At 41.7% G+C, this 16,416-nt stretch overlaps 1 protein-coding gene across 9 annotated transcripts in view; it reads left to right on the top strand.

Annotated features, from left to right (window-relative positions):
• The window catches only part of DCAF8 (DDB1 and CUL4 associated factor 8), a 43,170-nt gene that overhangs the window by 22,022 nt on the left and 4,732 nt on the right, over positions 1–16,416 (top strand). For all 9 annotated transcript variants that reach the window (XM_059883289.1, XM_059883283.1, XM_005203485.5 and 6 more), the window contains 7 exons: positions 2,117–2,227; positions 9,264–9,336; positions 9,827–9,884; positions 10,396–10,503; positions 11,870–12,000; positions 15,506–15,625; positions 16,032–16,148. In XM_059883289.1, coding sequence (XP_059739272.1) covers positions 2,117–2,227; positions 9,264–9,336; positions 9,827–9,884; positions 10,396–10,503; positions 11,870–12,000; positions 15,506–15,625; positions 16,032–16,148 — 718 coding nt within the window. The remainder of the gene's footprint in view (positions 1–2,116; positions 2,228–9,263; positions 9,337–9,826; positions 9,885–10,395; positions 10,504–11,869; positions 12,001–15,505; positions 15,626–16,031; positions 16,149–16,416) is intronic.

Raw genomic sequence — 16,416 nt, forward strand, 5'->3', positions numbered from 1 at the left:
CTTATAGTAGGAGGGGGTCCAGATTCTGAGCTGGGAAAATAAGATACAGTGGGTCTTCAAGAAGTTTTTGCTTTAGGGGTTGAATTAGTGAAAGGCTGGAATGAGGTTGGAGGACTGAATGTGAAGGTCATGGCTAGAATATCTTAAGCTGGTGCCTTAACATCCGCTTATATGCTAGGCATTTTTGTATGAGATTGACATAGGGGAATATTTCCTTTTTGTATGCATAATAGCTGACTCTCTGGAAGCTGGTGAAATTGGCTAATGTCATAGGAAAAGAGATTTAGAGCTGTAGGGGGGATATTCCTTTAGCCAGTGAAAGCTGGTTTGAGATATTCTTCAAAAGAATCCTGTGGTTTGATCCATAATTTCCCTTTTTCTTAGAGCATACCTGCTCATTAAAACTGCAAGTTTTAAGGCAAAATTTGGTAAATTTGTTTCATATGATTTTGTCTGCTGCCTTGCTCTAGTGTCAAACCTTTTTTTCCCCTGCTACCATTATTAATCATATTTATACCTCTGCATTTTCCATGGAGAGCTCAAGGTACTCCATGTTTTTACATATTGGGACAGAGAATTGTTTGTTTTAGGTGAATATATGGAGGCATGGAAAGATTGAGTTCTTTGTCAGGATTAGATGACAGTGGAGCTGTCATAATAACTTCATAATCTTTCACCTCGATTTCCTCATTTGGCTTCTGCATGGTAAACTTTATGTTTGTCTGAAACCCTCTCCCTCTGAAAAAATCCAGATTGCTTAGGAAATGAGACAGTACTCTGGAAAAGAGCAGTATCTACTCCTCTTCCTCTTCCTTATCTAAAACTCAGAGCTGCCTCTTCTCCATTGCTAATTTTGTTCCTGAAACTCTTTTTTGATTTGTTTTCTGCCTTGTGTTTTTGAGGGTTGGGTACATGTGTATTTATATTTTCCCTAATAACATTTATTTTTAATGACCTCTATACACTATTCTTCTAATGGAAAACTACAGAGATTTTAAAATTAAATATTAATAAAATTTCTCCTCTTTGCCTAGAACAGTTTAGGTTGGAGTGACTTTGACCATGTAGAGAGGATGCTAACATTTACAAAGAAACTTGTCATAATTATAGTTCTTTCTCTAAGCACCAGAAATGAACAAAAGCTTAGAATTAAAAATGAAAATTCTTCTTCATAATTGCCAAAGCTTGGAAGCAGCCAAGATGTACTTCAGTAGGTGAATGGATAAACCATGGTAGACCCAGATAATAGATATTATTTGGCACTAAAAAAAAAACCAAGTCCAACCCTTCCTTTCCTGTCTTCTATAAATTTACTAATCCTTATGATGTCATATTTCATAGGTTGGACACTTCAATCTAGAAAGAGTAGTCATAGGGCCACCCTTAAGGTGGGACAAATTATGGAAATTTTATAAGGTTTCCTTGGGGTCCCATGCCCTCTTCAGAATCACCTGTTTTTGTAGTACAACCAGAAGAATAATTCAGAAATTATTTTCAGCCTTATAAATAGCTGTCTTCATAAGAATCTCCTCTCCTAGTTTTCTTCAAATAAGGGAACACTAATATTGTTTCCCTTTGGATTAACTGTTGATTGCCGTTTTTCTTTGTGCATTTTAAAACTGTGTTTTAAGTGATGCTTTTCTGAAATCTGGGAGGTAGATTTTGACCTTAAAGTCTTTTTTGTCCACTGTTCCTATGATTCATCCTCCTCTCACTCCCTGCTCCCAGATGATTGGAAAGATATATTTGTAAGTAAAAGGTGGGAAAATGTGGGTATTGTCTCTTTAATGGTTGGTTATCATCATATTGGACTCAGGCTGAGACTCTGGGAAGTGATACTTTCATATACCTTTAATTTTATACTTCTTGAGGAACACCATAAAAGTACTACATGTTTTATTCCATTTCCAAAGTAGCACTTAGTAAATATATATGGCAGTGGGTTATAGTTTTCTTTTCTTGTTGCAATGTACAAACAAAACCACTTTTTTCTTTCTTTCCAAATGAAAATCTGTTTGGTTTCTTATTAGCTGTGTCTGCATTACTCTGTTTTCCCTTGCCATGACTGTCTGAATCTTTGGGAGAATATAACGTTTGTACTTTTCTACTCTTGAAGGAAACTGGTGGTGACAAAAGAAAAGGAGAAGAAGGTGGGGCTGTATACAATCTATGTGAATCCTGCCAACACCCACCAGTTTGCAGTGGGTGGACGAGACCAGTTTGTAAGGTGAGTCTGTGGCTGTTTTGCTTCTTTGAGAGTTTGAGATTGTGATGCATTGTGTCCTACCAGCTGTCCCTTTTGGAAAGGTATGAATTGCCTAGAAATCCATAAGCCACCATCTTTCATTTTTTGCCATCTTCCAAAGAGTTTAAACTTCTGTGATGTATTCTGTTCCGTAATTAACATTCCCTGAGGGATGGCTTGACATGTTGCGGATATTATCAGGTTTAAGGAAGTTTGATGAATTGACTGAGGTCTCCACCTAGTAGTTAGCGTAAACCCAGGTTTACTAGCAAGTGCTCTAGTTAGTAAATACTTTCCACCATTTTTCATATGTAAGTTAACATGCACTAGAAATCTTGAATACTGGTTTCAGATTCAGAAATGATTTATTTGACTTGGAAATTCTCATTGTGAACTTAGAGTTTTTGGCTCCTAGTATCCTGAACCACTTTTCTTTATCCTTAGTGATATTTTTGTTTTGAACATTTCTTGTAACATTGTCTATTGAGACATATCCTAGGGGAAACAGAGCTTATGGATTCAGTCCATGACCACATGTGACTGCAGTTAGTTTCCTTGACCCTTTGTCACAGTTATATCCCATCCCTACCCAGTTGGTCTGTCTCAAGTATATTTTTTTAGTTGCCGAGGGATCGTCAGTTTGAAAGGGAGGAAAGAGATTTATAGAAAAATGAATGACTTTATGTTTTTCTGATAGTAGTGAAATACATGATCTTCCTTTTTAAATGAGAGGGTATTTTTTATAACTGCTGCTGCTGCTAAGTCACTTCAGTCATGTCCGACTCTGTGCGACCCCATAGACGGCAGCCCACCAAGCTCCGCCGTCCCTGGGATTCTCCAGGCAAGAACACTGGAGTGGGTTGCCATTTCCTTCTCCAATGCATGAAAGTGAAAACTGAAAGTGAAGTTGCTCAGTTGTGTCCTACTCTTTGCGACCCCATGGACTGCAGCCTACCAGGCTCCTCCGTCCATGGGATTTTCCAGGCAAGAGTACTGGAGTGGGGTACCATTGCCTTCTCCATTTTTATAAGTGTATTCTATAATTAATTTTATTGAGAATCACAGGGATGGACTAAATTTTTAGAAATCCCTGAGAGCCCTACAAGAGAAGTGGGAAACTTTGTTACTCTCTTCTTCCCCTGTTTTCATTGCCTTCTAAGTTCCTTTCCTCTATTGACGAATAGCAAATGTGTAGCAGTAGTTTTTTTTTTTTAAAGGTAAGAAGCTGTTGATCCAAAAAAGGGTTTAGTTGTTGAAACTTTCAAGTGCTGCTTCCTCCAAAAAAAAGCATTTACTGAAATTTCTAATTTGTATTTCCTGCTTGAGCTCTGGATTCATTGAAAAGTCTGTGAATTGAGATAATTCAACCACAAGGACCTTGATGTTTGGAGGAAAATGGAGGCATTGTCTGTATTGATAACTGCAATTGATAATGCCTTTATCCAAAGCTGATACTTTCTGAGGGTTAGAATGGGGCTGGAAATTTGTTTCAGTGTTTCGATACAAGGAGAAATACTCAGATCTTCTGACTCTTATCAGCCTCAGTGTTCTTTATCCCTTTTTGCGTGCCAAATTCTCAGCATGCCATAGGCTGTTTACGTGACAGAAGCACATGTCGATTTTGAGGCACAGTTGGTGATGGACAGGGAAGCCTGGCGAGCTGCTGTCCATGGGGTTGCAAAGAGTCAGACACGACTGAGTGACTGAACTCAACTGATTGCCTATGAGCAGACGGCCCTTCCAACACCCTAGCTCGTCTCTCATCATCCTCAATTTCTCTGGCACCTCTTCATTCATTGAGTATATTGGAATTCCTCCTTTCTGATTCTTTCTTTGATGAAACTTTAGGCTCACCTTACAGTATGAATCTGAAAATATTTTTGCTGAATATTTTATATCATAGCACTATTAACTTTCACTAGCCTGAAGGAAAACCTCTAAGGGAGTACAGAGGAATCGCTTATTTATCCTCAAGGCTTTTGCATCGTAAATACTGAATTTTAGTTTAGGATTGTGAAGGAGCATTTAAGGGAAACCTTAGAGAGCCATGCTTTTTGGAATATGATCAAAAAGCGGGGATGGGTAGGGAGAAAGAAAAAAGGTAGGCAGGTGAAGCGTGATAGCAATTTGAGTCTCTGCTACTAAATCCTGCTTGGGTTGGTGTAAGAATTTACAGGAGTGAAGGAAGGGAGACTATATCAGATAAATGAATCGTGTGGTGATAGATTTGGCAGTGTGATTGGTTGACATGTAAATTTATTGCTAAAGGATTTGGAATAGGCCCAGATTTATAAAACAGAGTCAGTAAATAGTCCTTTGCTTCCCTGTTGGTTGTTATCAGTGACACTGAGAGAACACTAGGTTAAAGGCGCATGGCAGGAAGAGGAGGTGAGGAGGGAAGAGAGGTGCTTAAAGTCAGTGAGGGCCTGGAGGCCTGTGCAGAGACATGCAGTGAGAGTGTTGAGACAGTGCTGGCGCTATTCTTCATTTGATTTAAAATGTCAGGGGCACAGGAAGACTCAATAATGTGGAGATGTCAGTTCTTCTCAACTTGAGTTGTTGATTCAGTGCAGTTCCAGGCAAAATTCCAGCAAGATACTTTATGTATATCAACAAACTGATCCTAAAGTTTGTGAGGTGAGACTAAAGATCAACACCATATTGAGGGAGAAGGACAAAGTTGGAGGCCTGATACTACCCAACTTCAAGACTTACTATAAAGCTACAGTAATTCAGACAGCATTATGTTGGTGAAAGAGACAAATAGATCAAAGGGACAGAATAGAGAGCCCAGAAGTAGACCCCCGTAAATATAGTTGAGCTATCTTTGACAAAGATGCAAAGGCAAAAAATGGAGAAACGATAGTCTCTGCAGTATATGGTGCTGAAATAACTGGACATCGACATGTAAAAACTGAATCTAGACATAGTCTGAAAGTAAAACCCAAAGCTATGAAACTCCTAGAAGATAACATAGGAGAAAACCTAGAAGACCTTGCATTATAAAGACATCCATGAAAGAAAAAATTGATAGGTTAGATTTCATTAAAATTAAAAACTTCTGCTCTGTGACAGTATCTTTCAAGAGAATTAGAAGATAAGCCACAGACTAAGAAGATACTTGCAAAAGGCACATCTGATGAAGGACTGTTATTCAAAATACACAAATAACTCTTAAATCTCAATAGCAAAAAAAAAAAAAAACCAATCAAAAACGAGCTAAAGACCTTAACAGACACCTCACTTAAGATATTCAGATAACTGAATGGAAAGATGACCATCAGGAAAATGCATACAGTGCAAAATAATAACAGCTGCTTTGGAAGACAGTTTGACAGTGTCTCCAGAACTGGCACCCTGTGATCCAGCAGTTAAGCTCCTTGGTATTTACTTAAACAAGTTGAAAACATATGTCTATACAGAAACCTATACGTGGATGTCTATGGCCTTGTTCATAATTGCCAAACTTTGGAAGCAACCAACATGTTCTTCAGTATGTGAAATGGTGGTATATCTAGACAATGGAACATTATTCACCACTAGAAAGAAATGAGCTATCATGTCATGAAAAGCCATGGAGGAATCTTAATGCATATTACTGAGTGGGAAAAAAATCCAGTATGTAAGGACTTCATACTATATGTTCCAACAGTATGACATTCTGGAAAAGGCAAAAGTGTGGAAATAGGATCAGTGATAGCCAGGGTTGGGGTGGGGCAAGAGAGAGGAATAGGCAGTGGATTCTTTATAGCAGTGGAAATACTCTGTGATGTTAATGATGGATATATGTCATTATACATTTATCCAAACCTGTAGAATGCAGAGTAAACTCTGTAGATTTTGAGTGATTGTGGTATGTCAGTGTAGGTTTTTAAAAAACTACCATTTTGGTGAGTGATTTAGATAATGGGAGAGGCTGTACATGTGTGAGGGCAGGGAGTGTGTGGAAAACATCTATACAGCTCTCTGTTTTGTTATATACCTAAAACTGCTTAATAAAGTATTATAAATCAAAAAAAATTTTTTTGAATGACAAGCTTCTGTCCTATGCTCAGATAATAAGAGAATTTTTTGTATTTTTGTATCACCACTTTCTTGCACAGGAGTTAGCAGTCTACACTGTTTTTGTAAATAAAGTTTTATTAGAACATAGCCATAGTCATTTGTTACTGTGACAGAGACTGGATGGCCCTGCCAGCTTAAAATAATTACTGCCTTGCCGTTTAAGAAAAAAATTTGCCAACCCCTAGTCTCAAGCAAGGAAAGTCCTATGGATGGAGGAGCCTGGTAGGTTGCAGTCCATGGGGTCGCTGAGAGTCCGACATGACTGAGCAACTTCACTTTCACTTTTCACTTTCATGCATTGGAGAAGGAAATGGCAACGCACTCCAGTGTTCTTGCCTGGAGAATTCCAGGGATGGGGGAGCCTGGTGGGCTGCCATCTATGGGGTCACACAGAGTCAGACACAACTGAAGCGACTAAGCAGCAGCAGCAGCAGCAGCAGTCTCAAGCATCATATCTAGAATATAGTAGGTTCTAAATAAATACTTACAGAAGAAAGAGAAAGATAAAAGAAGGGCAAAGAGCTTTAGATATTGAGGAACACAGAATGTTCCATACACCAGAATATTAAATACTTAATTAAAATTTTTTTTTACTAATTTGATGACTTGGGAACATAATGATGACCTAGTGATACTTGAAAGCTGTTGATTTAGACTTAGAGGGAAACAAATCTGATTGTTAGCAGCTATATTTGCTGAAGAGTAGTAATTGATAGTATAGCAGTCTCCTATTTGTTTTCTTTTTTTATTGGTTCATTTAAAAAACATTTCCCGGATAGTCTGTTTATGCAGGATATTTGTTAATGAACTGTGGAGAATACAAACATACATTGATTCATTTGTTTATTCACCTAGCATTTACTGAGCATTTGCTGTGTGCTAGATACACAGTGGACTAGGTATAGTTTCTGCCTTCAAGGAGAATTCTGAAGAAACAGATATATAAGGATTAAAAATATTAAGTAACTTACCCAATATTACTCATCTAGTAAGTAGCATAGTATCTGAACTCAGTTCAGATTCCTTCAATATGGTGGAAACCATTAACTATGCTGTTCTTTCTCACAAAAGAAAATTAAAGACAAATGGGAAATATTTCAGGTAAAGGGAACAATTGTATTAGGATAACAAGATGAGACATGGTATATTTAAGAAAGCATAGCTGTGTGTGTGTAATGTATAGGATCTTTGGGAGTGGTAGACAGCCATATTGAGTAGTCTGAACCTTATTTACTAGAAAGTACAAAATCACTGAAGAGATTTAATTATGGAATTTACATTAAATTTTTCATGTTAGATGTTATTCTGGTGATAGTATGAGCAAGGAAATCAGAAGGTTACTACAAATAATGTAGGCAAAGAATGAATAAGAGTGGAGAAAGCAGATATAGTGAAGAAATATACCCAGGAAGTCAAATTGTTGACAGGAAAGAAATATAGGAGAAGAAAGGACCTGATTTTTGGTTTGGCCACCTGAATTTAGGATGGTGCCATTAACAAAGATTTGGGGGAAAGGGTAGATCTTGAATGATCTTAAGGAGAATGATTTTGTTTTGGGCATTCCATTACAACATTCATTTGGCATGTGGCTATAAATGTAGAGATCACTCAGAACAAGTGTGGGCTGGAGACACAGATCTAAGAGACATGTATCTACATATAGGTGGTAGTTAAAATGTTGGTAATGGAATTTGATCACCAGAAAAAAGTATAGTGCAGAATTCTTCCTCCCTTTTGAGTCTCTGGCCTCTGAGAGTACGAGAACTATGATCCCGTCTCCTTGGAAAAATACATGTAAGCACAGTTTCTGGGCATTCACATATACTTGAACTCTAGATTTTAAAATTTCCTTATATAGAGTCAGAGGAGAACTTAAGACTGGACCTTTGAACAACATCAGCATTTAAGGGATAAACAAAGAAGCACAAGCCCATGTGCTTGTGGTTGGATATCAAGGAAGGAAAGTATTTCAGGGAAGGAATAATGAATAATGTCAAGAAGAGAGAAAGACATAAAAAAGTATCTTGTTGGCATTGGTGCTTAGGTTACTGATGACTTTAGCCAGAGAAGTTTCAGTAGTGAATTGAAAGCCAAAGCTAGATTAGAATGGATTGAGAAATGAATAGGGGGTGAGGGAATGAAAATGTTAAAAGCAGATTGCTCTTTTCCATAATTTAACTGATGGCGTGGTGGGGAGGTGGGGGGACAGAAAAAGCAAGAGTAGGAAAGGTCAGTGGAAGGATTTAAACAGGGTCCTTGGAGGGATGAGACGCTGGAGATTGGGGGACACTGATGTGCAAGGACAGTGACTAGATCTGGCCTGCTCCTCACTGTATTTCTAGCACTTGGTATAATACTTGGCACCTAATCTATGTGTCATAAATGGTTGCACAGATGATTAAAGTTTGGATTGGAAAGATGAGGGAAGGTGAAGGTAGTTTGGTGCTTGATGGGAAAGATGGAAGAATAGAGGGAGTCTTGAGATATAGGTGGTAGCTTGTAATAGTTGTGGGGAGAACTAGGGGGAAAAGTAGCCAAATAAAATTTCAGGGAGGGATTGGGATTGAGGACTCCCTGACTTACAAAAAGCATGGTCTCTGCCCATGAGTAATAAACCGTATTGGGGAAGCAGCATACATAGAAAAGGATCTATAATGTTATTTCAGGGCAGATAAATCGTAAGTGATATAAACGCTGAGAGAAGAGATAAGCCACTTCAAAATAATGTAATTTAGGATTACTACTTGAAATGAGAAGTACCTGGATAAAAGAGTTTTGTTTGAAAGAGGGGTAGGAGAAGATTTTTGAGGAAAAGCCTAAGCCAGAAGCTGAATTGGGGAATGTCTTTTATCTGTTCTGACATCCAGCTGACTGCTGTTCTAGTCATTGCATTGAACTTCGGTTCTTCAAGGGTTGTTTGTAAGTTTTGACATTTTCATTGCTTCTTCTGTAGGATTTATGACCAGAGGAAGATTGATGAGAATGAAAACAATGGAGTACTCAAGAAATTCTGCCCTCATCACCTGGTAAGATTCATGAAGGGCCAGTGGCTCCAGGCTTCCCTGACTCAACCCCAAGCCTGCCACCAGACTTGTTGACATAGTGGGAAGAGCTTGGACTTTGGAGTCAAAAGACACCTGGATTTGAATCCTGGCTCTACCATTTAGCAGTTTTGTGATCTTGGGCAGTCACCCTACCTCCTTTAGCGTCAATATTCCTACCAACAAAAAGAGATACAGATAACTGCCTTGTACCACAGTGGTAAAGCCTAACAAGATAATGTGCATATGAAATGGCTAGCACACAGAAGACAACCAGTAGAAAGCCCTCTCCCCCTAATTTGGTCAAGTTTCATCAGTTGTACTCCTGTCTATCTGTCTCTCTGCCTCTCTCTGTCTCTCTCTCTCTCAGACTCTGGGAGAAGATATAGGGGAGTTTGAAGGAAAACCTATTTCCTGAAGGTGGTGTAATAAATGGGGGGGTGGGGCATCAGTCAGTATCTGCTCCTTATTGCAGGTGAACAGTGAGTCCAAAGCAAACATCACCTGTCTTGTGTACAGCCACGACGGCACAGGTACGTGAGCAGGGCCCAGCTCCTAGGCTGGCATGCCCCCTCTGTCTAGGGAGCTGCTGAGCCAGCGAGGCATGTGCCCTCCCGTGCTCACCACTGTGCTGTAGCTCCAAGTGGAGCCGTGGGGAGTAGTCGCTGACGGTGAGCACACAGTGGGAGGATGCAGCAGATGACCCTTGGAGATGCCAGGCACTCGCAGAATGCCACAGCTGATACTTGGCAGGGCCTGTCCTGAAGGCCAGGCTGCTTGCTTGAGCAGGTTCTTACGCCTTTGACTCATTCCTGAATTAATGGGTATGATCTTCCTGAGCATTCTGCTACCCCTGAGTTGGCAGCGTGTTCCTAGTCTACCCTAGACACCTGAATTGCTTGCTGTTCCAACTGAGTAAGATGGGCGCTATACCTGGGTGTTAGGAGGGGGCACTACTGGCAAGAAGCCCCACCCCAACCCCCAACTCCTAGTCCTAGCTTTTTTCAGCCTTTGCCTTCACTGCTGTGTGCTTGTTCTTGGCAGAGCTCCTGGCCAGTTACAATGATGAAGACATTTACCTCTTCAACTCCTCTCACAGTGATGGGGCCCAGTATATTAAGAGATATAAGGGCCACAGAAATAATGCCACAGGTGAGGCTGTCTTTCTAGGTTTCTGTACCCCAAGCCTGTTGATTTGAAGAACCACAGTATCTCATTTAGGTTGTGCAAATAAGAATTACCTAAAGGAGAAGGCTACCCATCACCAAGGGACAGGCCTAAGTGGGCTGGAGTTTTCATCAGCCCTCCTGTGCTAGAGGAGAGAGGGGTCGGGAGCATTTCTCACCATGACAGTGATGTTAGACTTGGTCTGGGTGTAAGGAAACTAGACTGACTATATAAAATATATATATATGTATATATATATGAAAACTTATGATTTCAGGTAACTTCAGGATTAAAAGACTTACTAGGGAGTTTGGGAGAGCCCTCCTTAGTTAGTGGTACTAAGACTAATTGCCTAAAATAGGGGGGTGAGCTTGTACTTTTAAGGAAGAGGAAGAAATAATTCTTTTGAATGAGATAGAAGAGCAGGAATGGCGATAGCGCCTCACCCAGGTTTGCAGTGATGATTGGCCTTTTTTGTTCTGTCTGTGGTTCCCAAACTTTGCTGTACGATGAAGTCACCTGAAGCCGGCTCGCATATCCATCCATTCTGACTTAATTGGTATAGGGTACAACTTGATTAGGAGTTTTAAAAAGCTACCTGTTTGATTCTTGTATAGACAAGTTGAAATCACTGCTCTTGGTTGTTATTAGTGCTCATAACAGATGTCTGTTACAGTGTTGACTGGGAGAGAGCAGTTAGTTTTCCTTTTTCTCTTGAACTGTGAGAAGAGAGGGGAAATGCTATATTTAACCTCGGTCCATGGGCATACAGAAGGAAGTGTTCCAGTTTTATGATGGATATGGTACTAGACATAGCAGTTGGGACTCCTGGATTCTCTTATTAATTTCAGAGGGTGGAGTCCTATTGTTCAGTCTTGGTAGCAAGCCCACCTCAGGTGCTTTAGGCCGTTTTGTAGCATAAACTTCCACCTGCCTTAGGTCATCTAATGACCCAGGAAGCACAGACAGGGTACCAGTGAATCACAGATACCAAGGATAATTGTAGGGCATAGGACAGTGCTGCTTTAGAGTGGGCAGTCTGGGGCCATTCAGGCTGGGACAGGTGAGGCATCAGTAAGGCTGGTGGCTGCTCCATAGCGGCTGTTGCTGAGGACTGTACACTGCTCAGCTCCATGGACCTCTTTGGGAGACTATAAATCATCTCTGGGACTTGGTATGATGATTCTTATTCTATCTATTTTACATGCATAATCCCTCAATTTGTTTTGTGAAAGTGAAAGAAATTCTTGGCTCTTAGCTGATTTAGATTTGTGAATAAATTTCCTGTGAGGTAAATATTTAGGCTTGATGCCAGCTCTCATGCGGTTTTTTCCCTCATTTATCATTACAGTAAAAGGCGTCAATTTCTATGGCCCCAAGAGTGAGTTTGTGGTGAGCGGTAGTGACTGTGGGCACATCTTCCTCTGGGAGAAATCATCCTGCCAGATCATTCAGTTCATGGAGGGGGACAAGGGAGGCGTGGTGAGTATGGTTTGCTGGGCTGGCTGACTCCCCACTCTCTCCAGTCATTAAGGTAGGTTTTAGCAGGGCCGCTGAATTCTTACTTTGACAACATAATACCATGTCTTAGAGGTCTAGCCAGCTAAATAAAAAGACAGTACAGTCTTTTTATACTATGGGATGGGGATGCTGAGGTTTTAATGAAATGGGGATGCTGAGGTTTTAATGAAATTATTTTCCTTTTCCTGTCTTCTGTAACTCTACAGCATGGTTTATTAAGAAGAGAGAGGGATTTTAGGGAAGAATCTCTGGCCTGACTGAGATATCTTTAGGTGTAGACTTTTCCCAGAACAAAAGCAGTAGAGTTAAGGCACACCATCCTACACAGTGTAGTAAGTAGCTTAGTAGTAATCTTGATGACATCCTGGATTAGCAGATACAAGCTAGGAGGAGAATTTTTTTTCTGACAGTTGAGAAAATCAGGATATAGTCTGTACACTGATACAAACACACATGATATATATAGAAGAGAGAAAATATGCGCCTCCTGCCCAACCACCTTTTTTTGGGGGTGGGGGGACTGCTATACAACCCATTATCATATCATAGCTGCCTGTCCTTTGAGTTCTACAGACAACCTCCATAGAGATAAGACAAAAAAGGAAGGCTGAGGATCTTGAGTTGGGGAGTGAAAGGTGGTCACTTCCTAAGATACATCTAGCTAACCATAATTTTGTTTTCCTCCTTTGAGACTTAGAGTCAGGAAGGATTCAGTAGCTTTCTATTATAAGGTTTTCAAGACTGCAGACAGTAAGAAAGAGGCAGTTGGGGCAGCTGCATTGTCCTGACCACCCAGGATAGTCTGGTTAACAGTATGTCAGGGATGGCTGAGGAGCTGTAAGAGAACCCAGCCATCCCTTGATGAGCTTTATTGAGAGCGGTATTAAAATTTAGAATGGTTCATTGCAGTTGGGTTCCCATTTCTTCTTGTGTGTCTCTGATCGTGGTGCGAGGCTATTTCAGACTTTTCTGGTTTCCACTAAATGTGGGGGACCTGGAACCAGTATAGATCCAGGGCTTTTATGGCTTGAATATAAGCAGGGAAGAGTCTAGAACTTAAAGGGATGTGTCACTGTTGCCTGCCTCATTTCCTGCTCTTCCATAGGCCCTCTTCCATGTGTAGTGAGCAGACCCAGAACACTGTGGTCTTAATGAGAATTCTGTAGTGGGCGTGTAGCCATAAGGAAGTCAAAGGAAGCCAGTGAATCTTTTCTTCATAAACTATTGTCTTGCATACTGTTCTAGAGAAATACAGGGCTAAATGCCCTCCCCACAGGCCAGTACTTGTCTTTTGCCCAGATCACTCCACAGGCCAATCTCTTGTCAGCTCAGCCAGTGTCAGGGTTTGGTGATTAATCCAGGTGCTCAGATGGGGAGGGCATTTGTTTTGGATGGGTGGGCCCCCGCCTGAGTTTTAGTGGTCATAAGAGTGAAGCACTAGAACAGGAGGTATGAAGACTGCACCCTGCAGTGAGATTCCTGCTTTTTTCTTGCCTCTGTGTAAGCTGAATGATCCGTGCGGTCCTCACGTGGCTCCTTGTGACTACTTGTGCTAACTTCCCAGCAGTGAGGTCACAGCACCAGCCTGAATGCAGAATATATCATAAAGTAGATAGGGATCTTTGAAATTCTCATCCACCTTGCCCAAGTCTCTTGATTTTGTATTTGGCTCAAAATCTAGGCCTTTTACTGTTTTCACTCAGGGCCAAGGGTTGTCACAGGACAATCCTTAGTTTCCCAAAAGCACTTTGCTCCTTTATCCCATCCTCTGCATCCCCTAACTCAGTCATCTAAGGCCAGAGCTCTTTTTTCTGCTCAGGCATTATTGACAGGATAAGCCCTGACCTTCAGGTAGGTCAGGTGAAACGACCAGGTCTTCTGGCCCAGAAGCTCTCTGTCGGCTCCCTCTGCAAGCTCCAACTCAGGTACTATATGTAACTTACTGTCTTGTTCTCTTGTCACTGACTTTGTCCATAAGTCTCAAGTTCCAAGGAGTTTCTCTCCTGTGCTTTTTTATTTTACTGACTTGTCTAGCAAAGCTAGGTCAGAGTTTTAGAAGAGTAGCAAGGGCTTATCTGGAGATGGATGAATGAGTTCAGGTTTGTATGTGTTAAGTTATCACATATCTTGATAATATTTCTGGCATTGGAGTTTTTCTATTTAGTGCCTTCTCTGCTCCAGGTGGTGGAGCTTCTTCCACACTTCCTAAAGGAGCTCAGATATAAACTTTGCAATGAGCTGATATGTGGAATAAAAGGAGACAGGGAAATGTGGTTTCTGTTTTACTTTTACACTCAGACTTAGCGTCAGTCTATTCTCAGAATTTACTTATAAAATGGAAGACAAATACTAGAAATCTGTATGTCAGTTTTCCATGCTGACCTTGGCCTCCCGTCAGCCACTCTGCATGTGCAGGCGAGGCAGAGGTTGGTCCATAGAGAACTGAGAGGCTGTTTGCCGAGGGTTGTTTTCTTGGACTGTATGGCAGCTGCAAGACAGGGTGGGATGGGGTGAGGTGAGGAGTGGACGGGGCCACACCGTCTTCCTTCTGGATACTTTTGCTGTCTATTCCTCGTCTGACTAAAAGCCCAAAAATTCTTTAGCAGCTAGACTAGGACCAGGTCTTCTGGTGGGGATGGTAGCTGCCCTGCTCTGCTGAGGAAGGCTGATGTTTCCAAGTCAGACAGCAGGGGGCATGGGTGCCTTTGGATAAGAGGCTGCCTAAGCCAGAAGGCGTTTGTCTCAGCTTCTGAAACTCCTTCCTCCTGCTCAGTGAATAATATCCGGAGGGTGGCTGAGCTTGAGGCGGTCGGTGCCCCAGGAAACTGCCTTGCTGTACTCTACTGTCCTGCAGCTGAGCCTGTTATGCTTTCACGGCAGGCAGCAGGGTGCCGTCTCCTGGGGTGTGCAGGGGTCTCAAGCAGATGTGGGTCTCCTCTACCCAACCAGTGTTCAGGCTCAGCCTCTTCCCAGCCCATGCCTTCTTCCAGTTCTAGTAAACAGTGCCAAGTGAATGTAATTGTTCTCTGAGCCTTCTCTAGGGGCTCAGCAGCTGCTGCTGTTTTCTTCATTTTAAAAAATTTATTTGCCACTTGGTAAAAGCCACTGAGATGTTTTTTTCCAGCCTTGGGCGAGTTGGAGCTTTGGAATCTGGAGAGAATGAGGTCATCTGGACCTCATTGCTTTTTTGTGAAGGCAGCATACGCTTGGCCAGTCACCCGCCCACCCCTAGAGCTATGTCTGGGGATGAGGCCACCCCTACCTAAACATGGGAAATGAGAGATCGGCCTGATCTTATACCCAGTCTGTGTCCAGGACCTTTGGCCTAGGCTCATGATGGGTGGGCATGTCCTCCCAGCAGCTACCTTAACTTTTATCAAGGACAGTTATTGGTGAAAAATGAGAAGTGATTTTTAGACTATTCCCACGTACCCCTATGCCTATGTTTTCCTCTTCTCCTGACCAGGTAAACTGTCTTGAGCCCCACCCTCACCTGCCTGTGCTGGCAACCAGTGGCCTAGACCATGATGTCAAAATCTGGGCGCCCACAGCTGAAACTTCCACTGAACTTACAGGGTTAAAGGATGTAAGTAACTGACTAAGGATTTCTTCTTTCTGCTTATCAAAATACTGTTAGGAGTTTTCATTGTTATAGAAGGGAATAACTTGCTGTACAGTTTTTTAAAGGTGCTGCTCTAACACCATTCCCCACATTCCTGTCATTGCCTCTCTAGGAATAGTCCCAGTCCAGGGGTCCATGGCACAGCTTTGAAGTGCCTCTAGTTAATGGTAAAGTGGGGGTGGGGACATCTTTAGGAAAAATTATCCACCTCAATGGATGGGCCTGGAGCATCCTTTCTTAGTCTTATCTAGCTCACTCTAGCTTAATAAGTTTCTAAGGGAAGATTTTACTGGGCTGGAACAGCAGCCTATTCTGATCAAGTCTAGGGTTTATATTCATCACCCAATCCCCTCACCCTCTTCGGTTCCAGGTGATTAAGAAGAACAAGCGGGAACGGGATGAAGATAGCTTGCACCACACTGACCTGTTTGATAGCCACATGCTCTGGTTCCTCATGCACCACCTGAGACAGAGGCGCCATCACCGGGTAAGCGGGAGTGGGAAGTGGGTCCCAAGGGCAGTGACCCTCTCAACAGGGTGAAACATTCCAGTGAATACTTCCTCATTGCTTCAGGAGGAATCAGGTGAAGTTGGTTGGGTTTCCTATCCATTATTCCCCATCCCCATCAGAGCCTTCATGTAGCCTTGGACAAGCCACTAGTGGAAATAGATGGTGTCTGCTTTGTGTTCTCCATCACCATGCATGCGCCAGGGTGTCTTCAAAAAGGCAAACACATGAGGGTGGGGAAGGGGTT

Source organism: Bos taurus, chromosome 3 (assembly GCF_002263795.3).
Source record: "Bos taurus isolate L1 Dominette 01449 registration number 42190680 breed Hereford chromosome 3, ARS-UCD2.0, whole genome shotgun sequence".
Lineage (NCBI taxonomy): Eukaryota > Metazoa > Chordata > Mammalia > Artiodactyla > Bovidae > Bos > Bos taurus.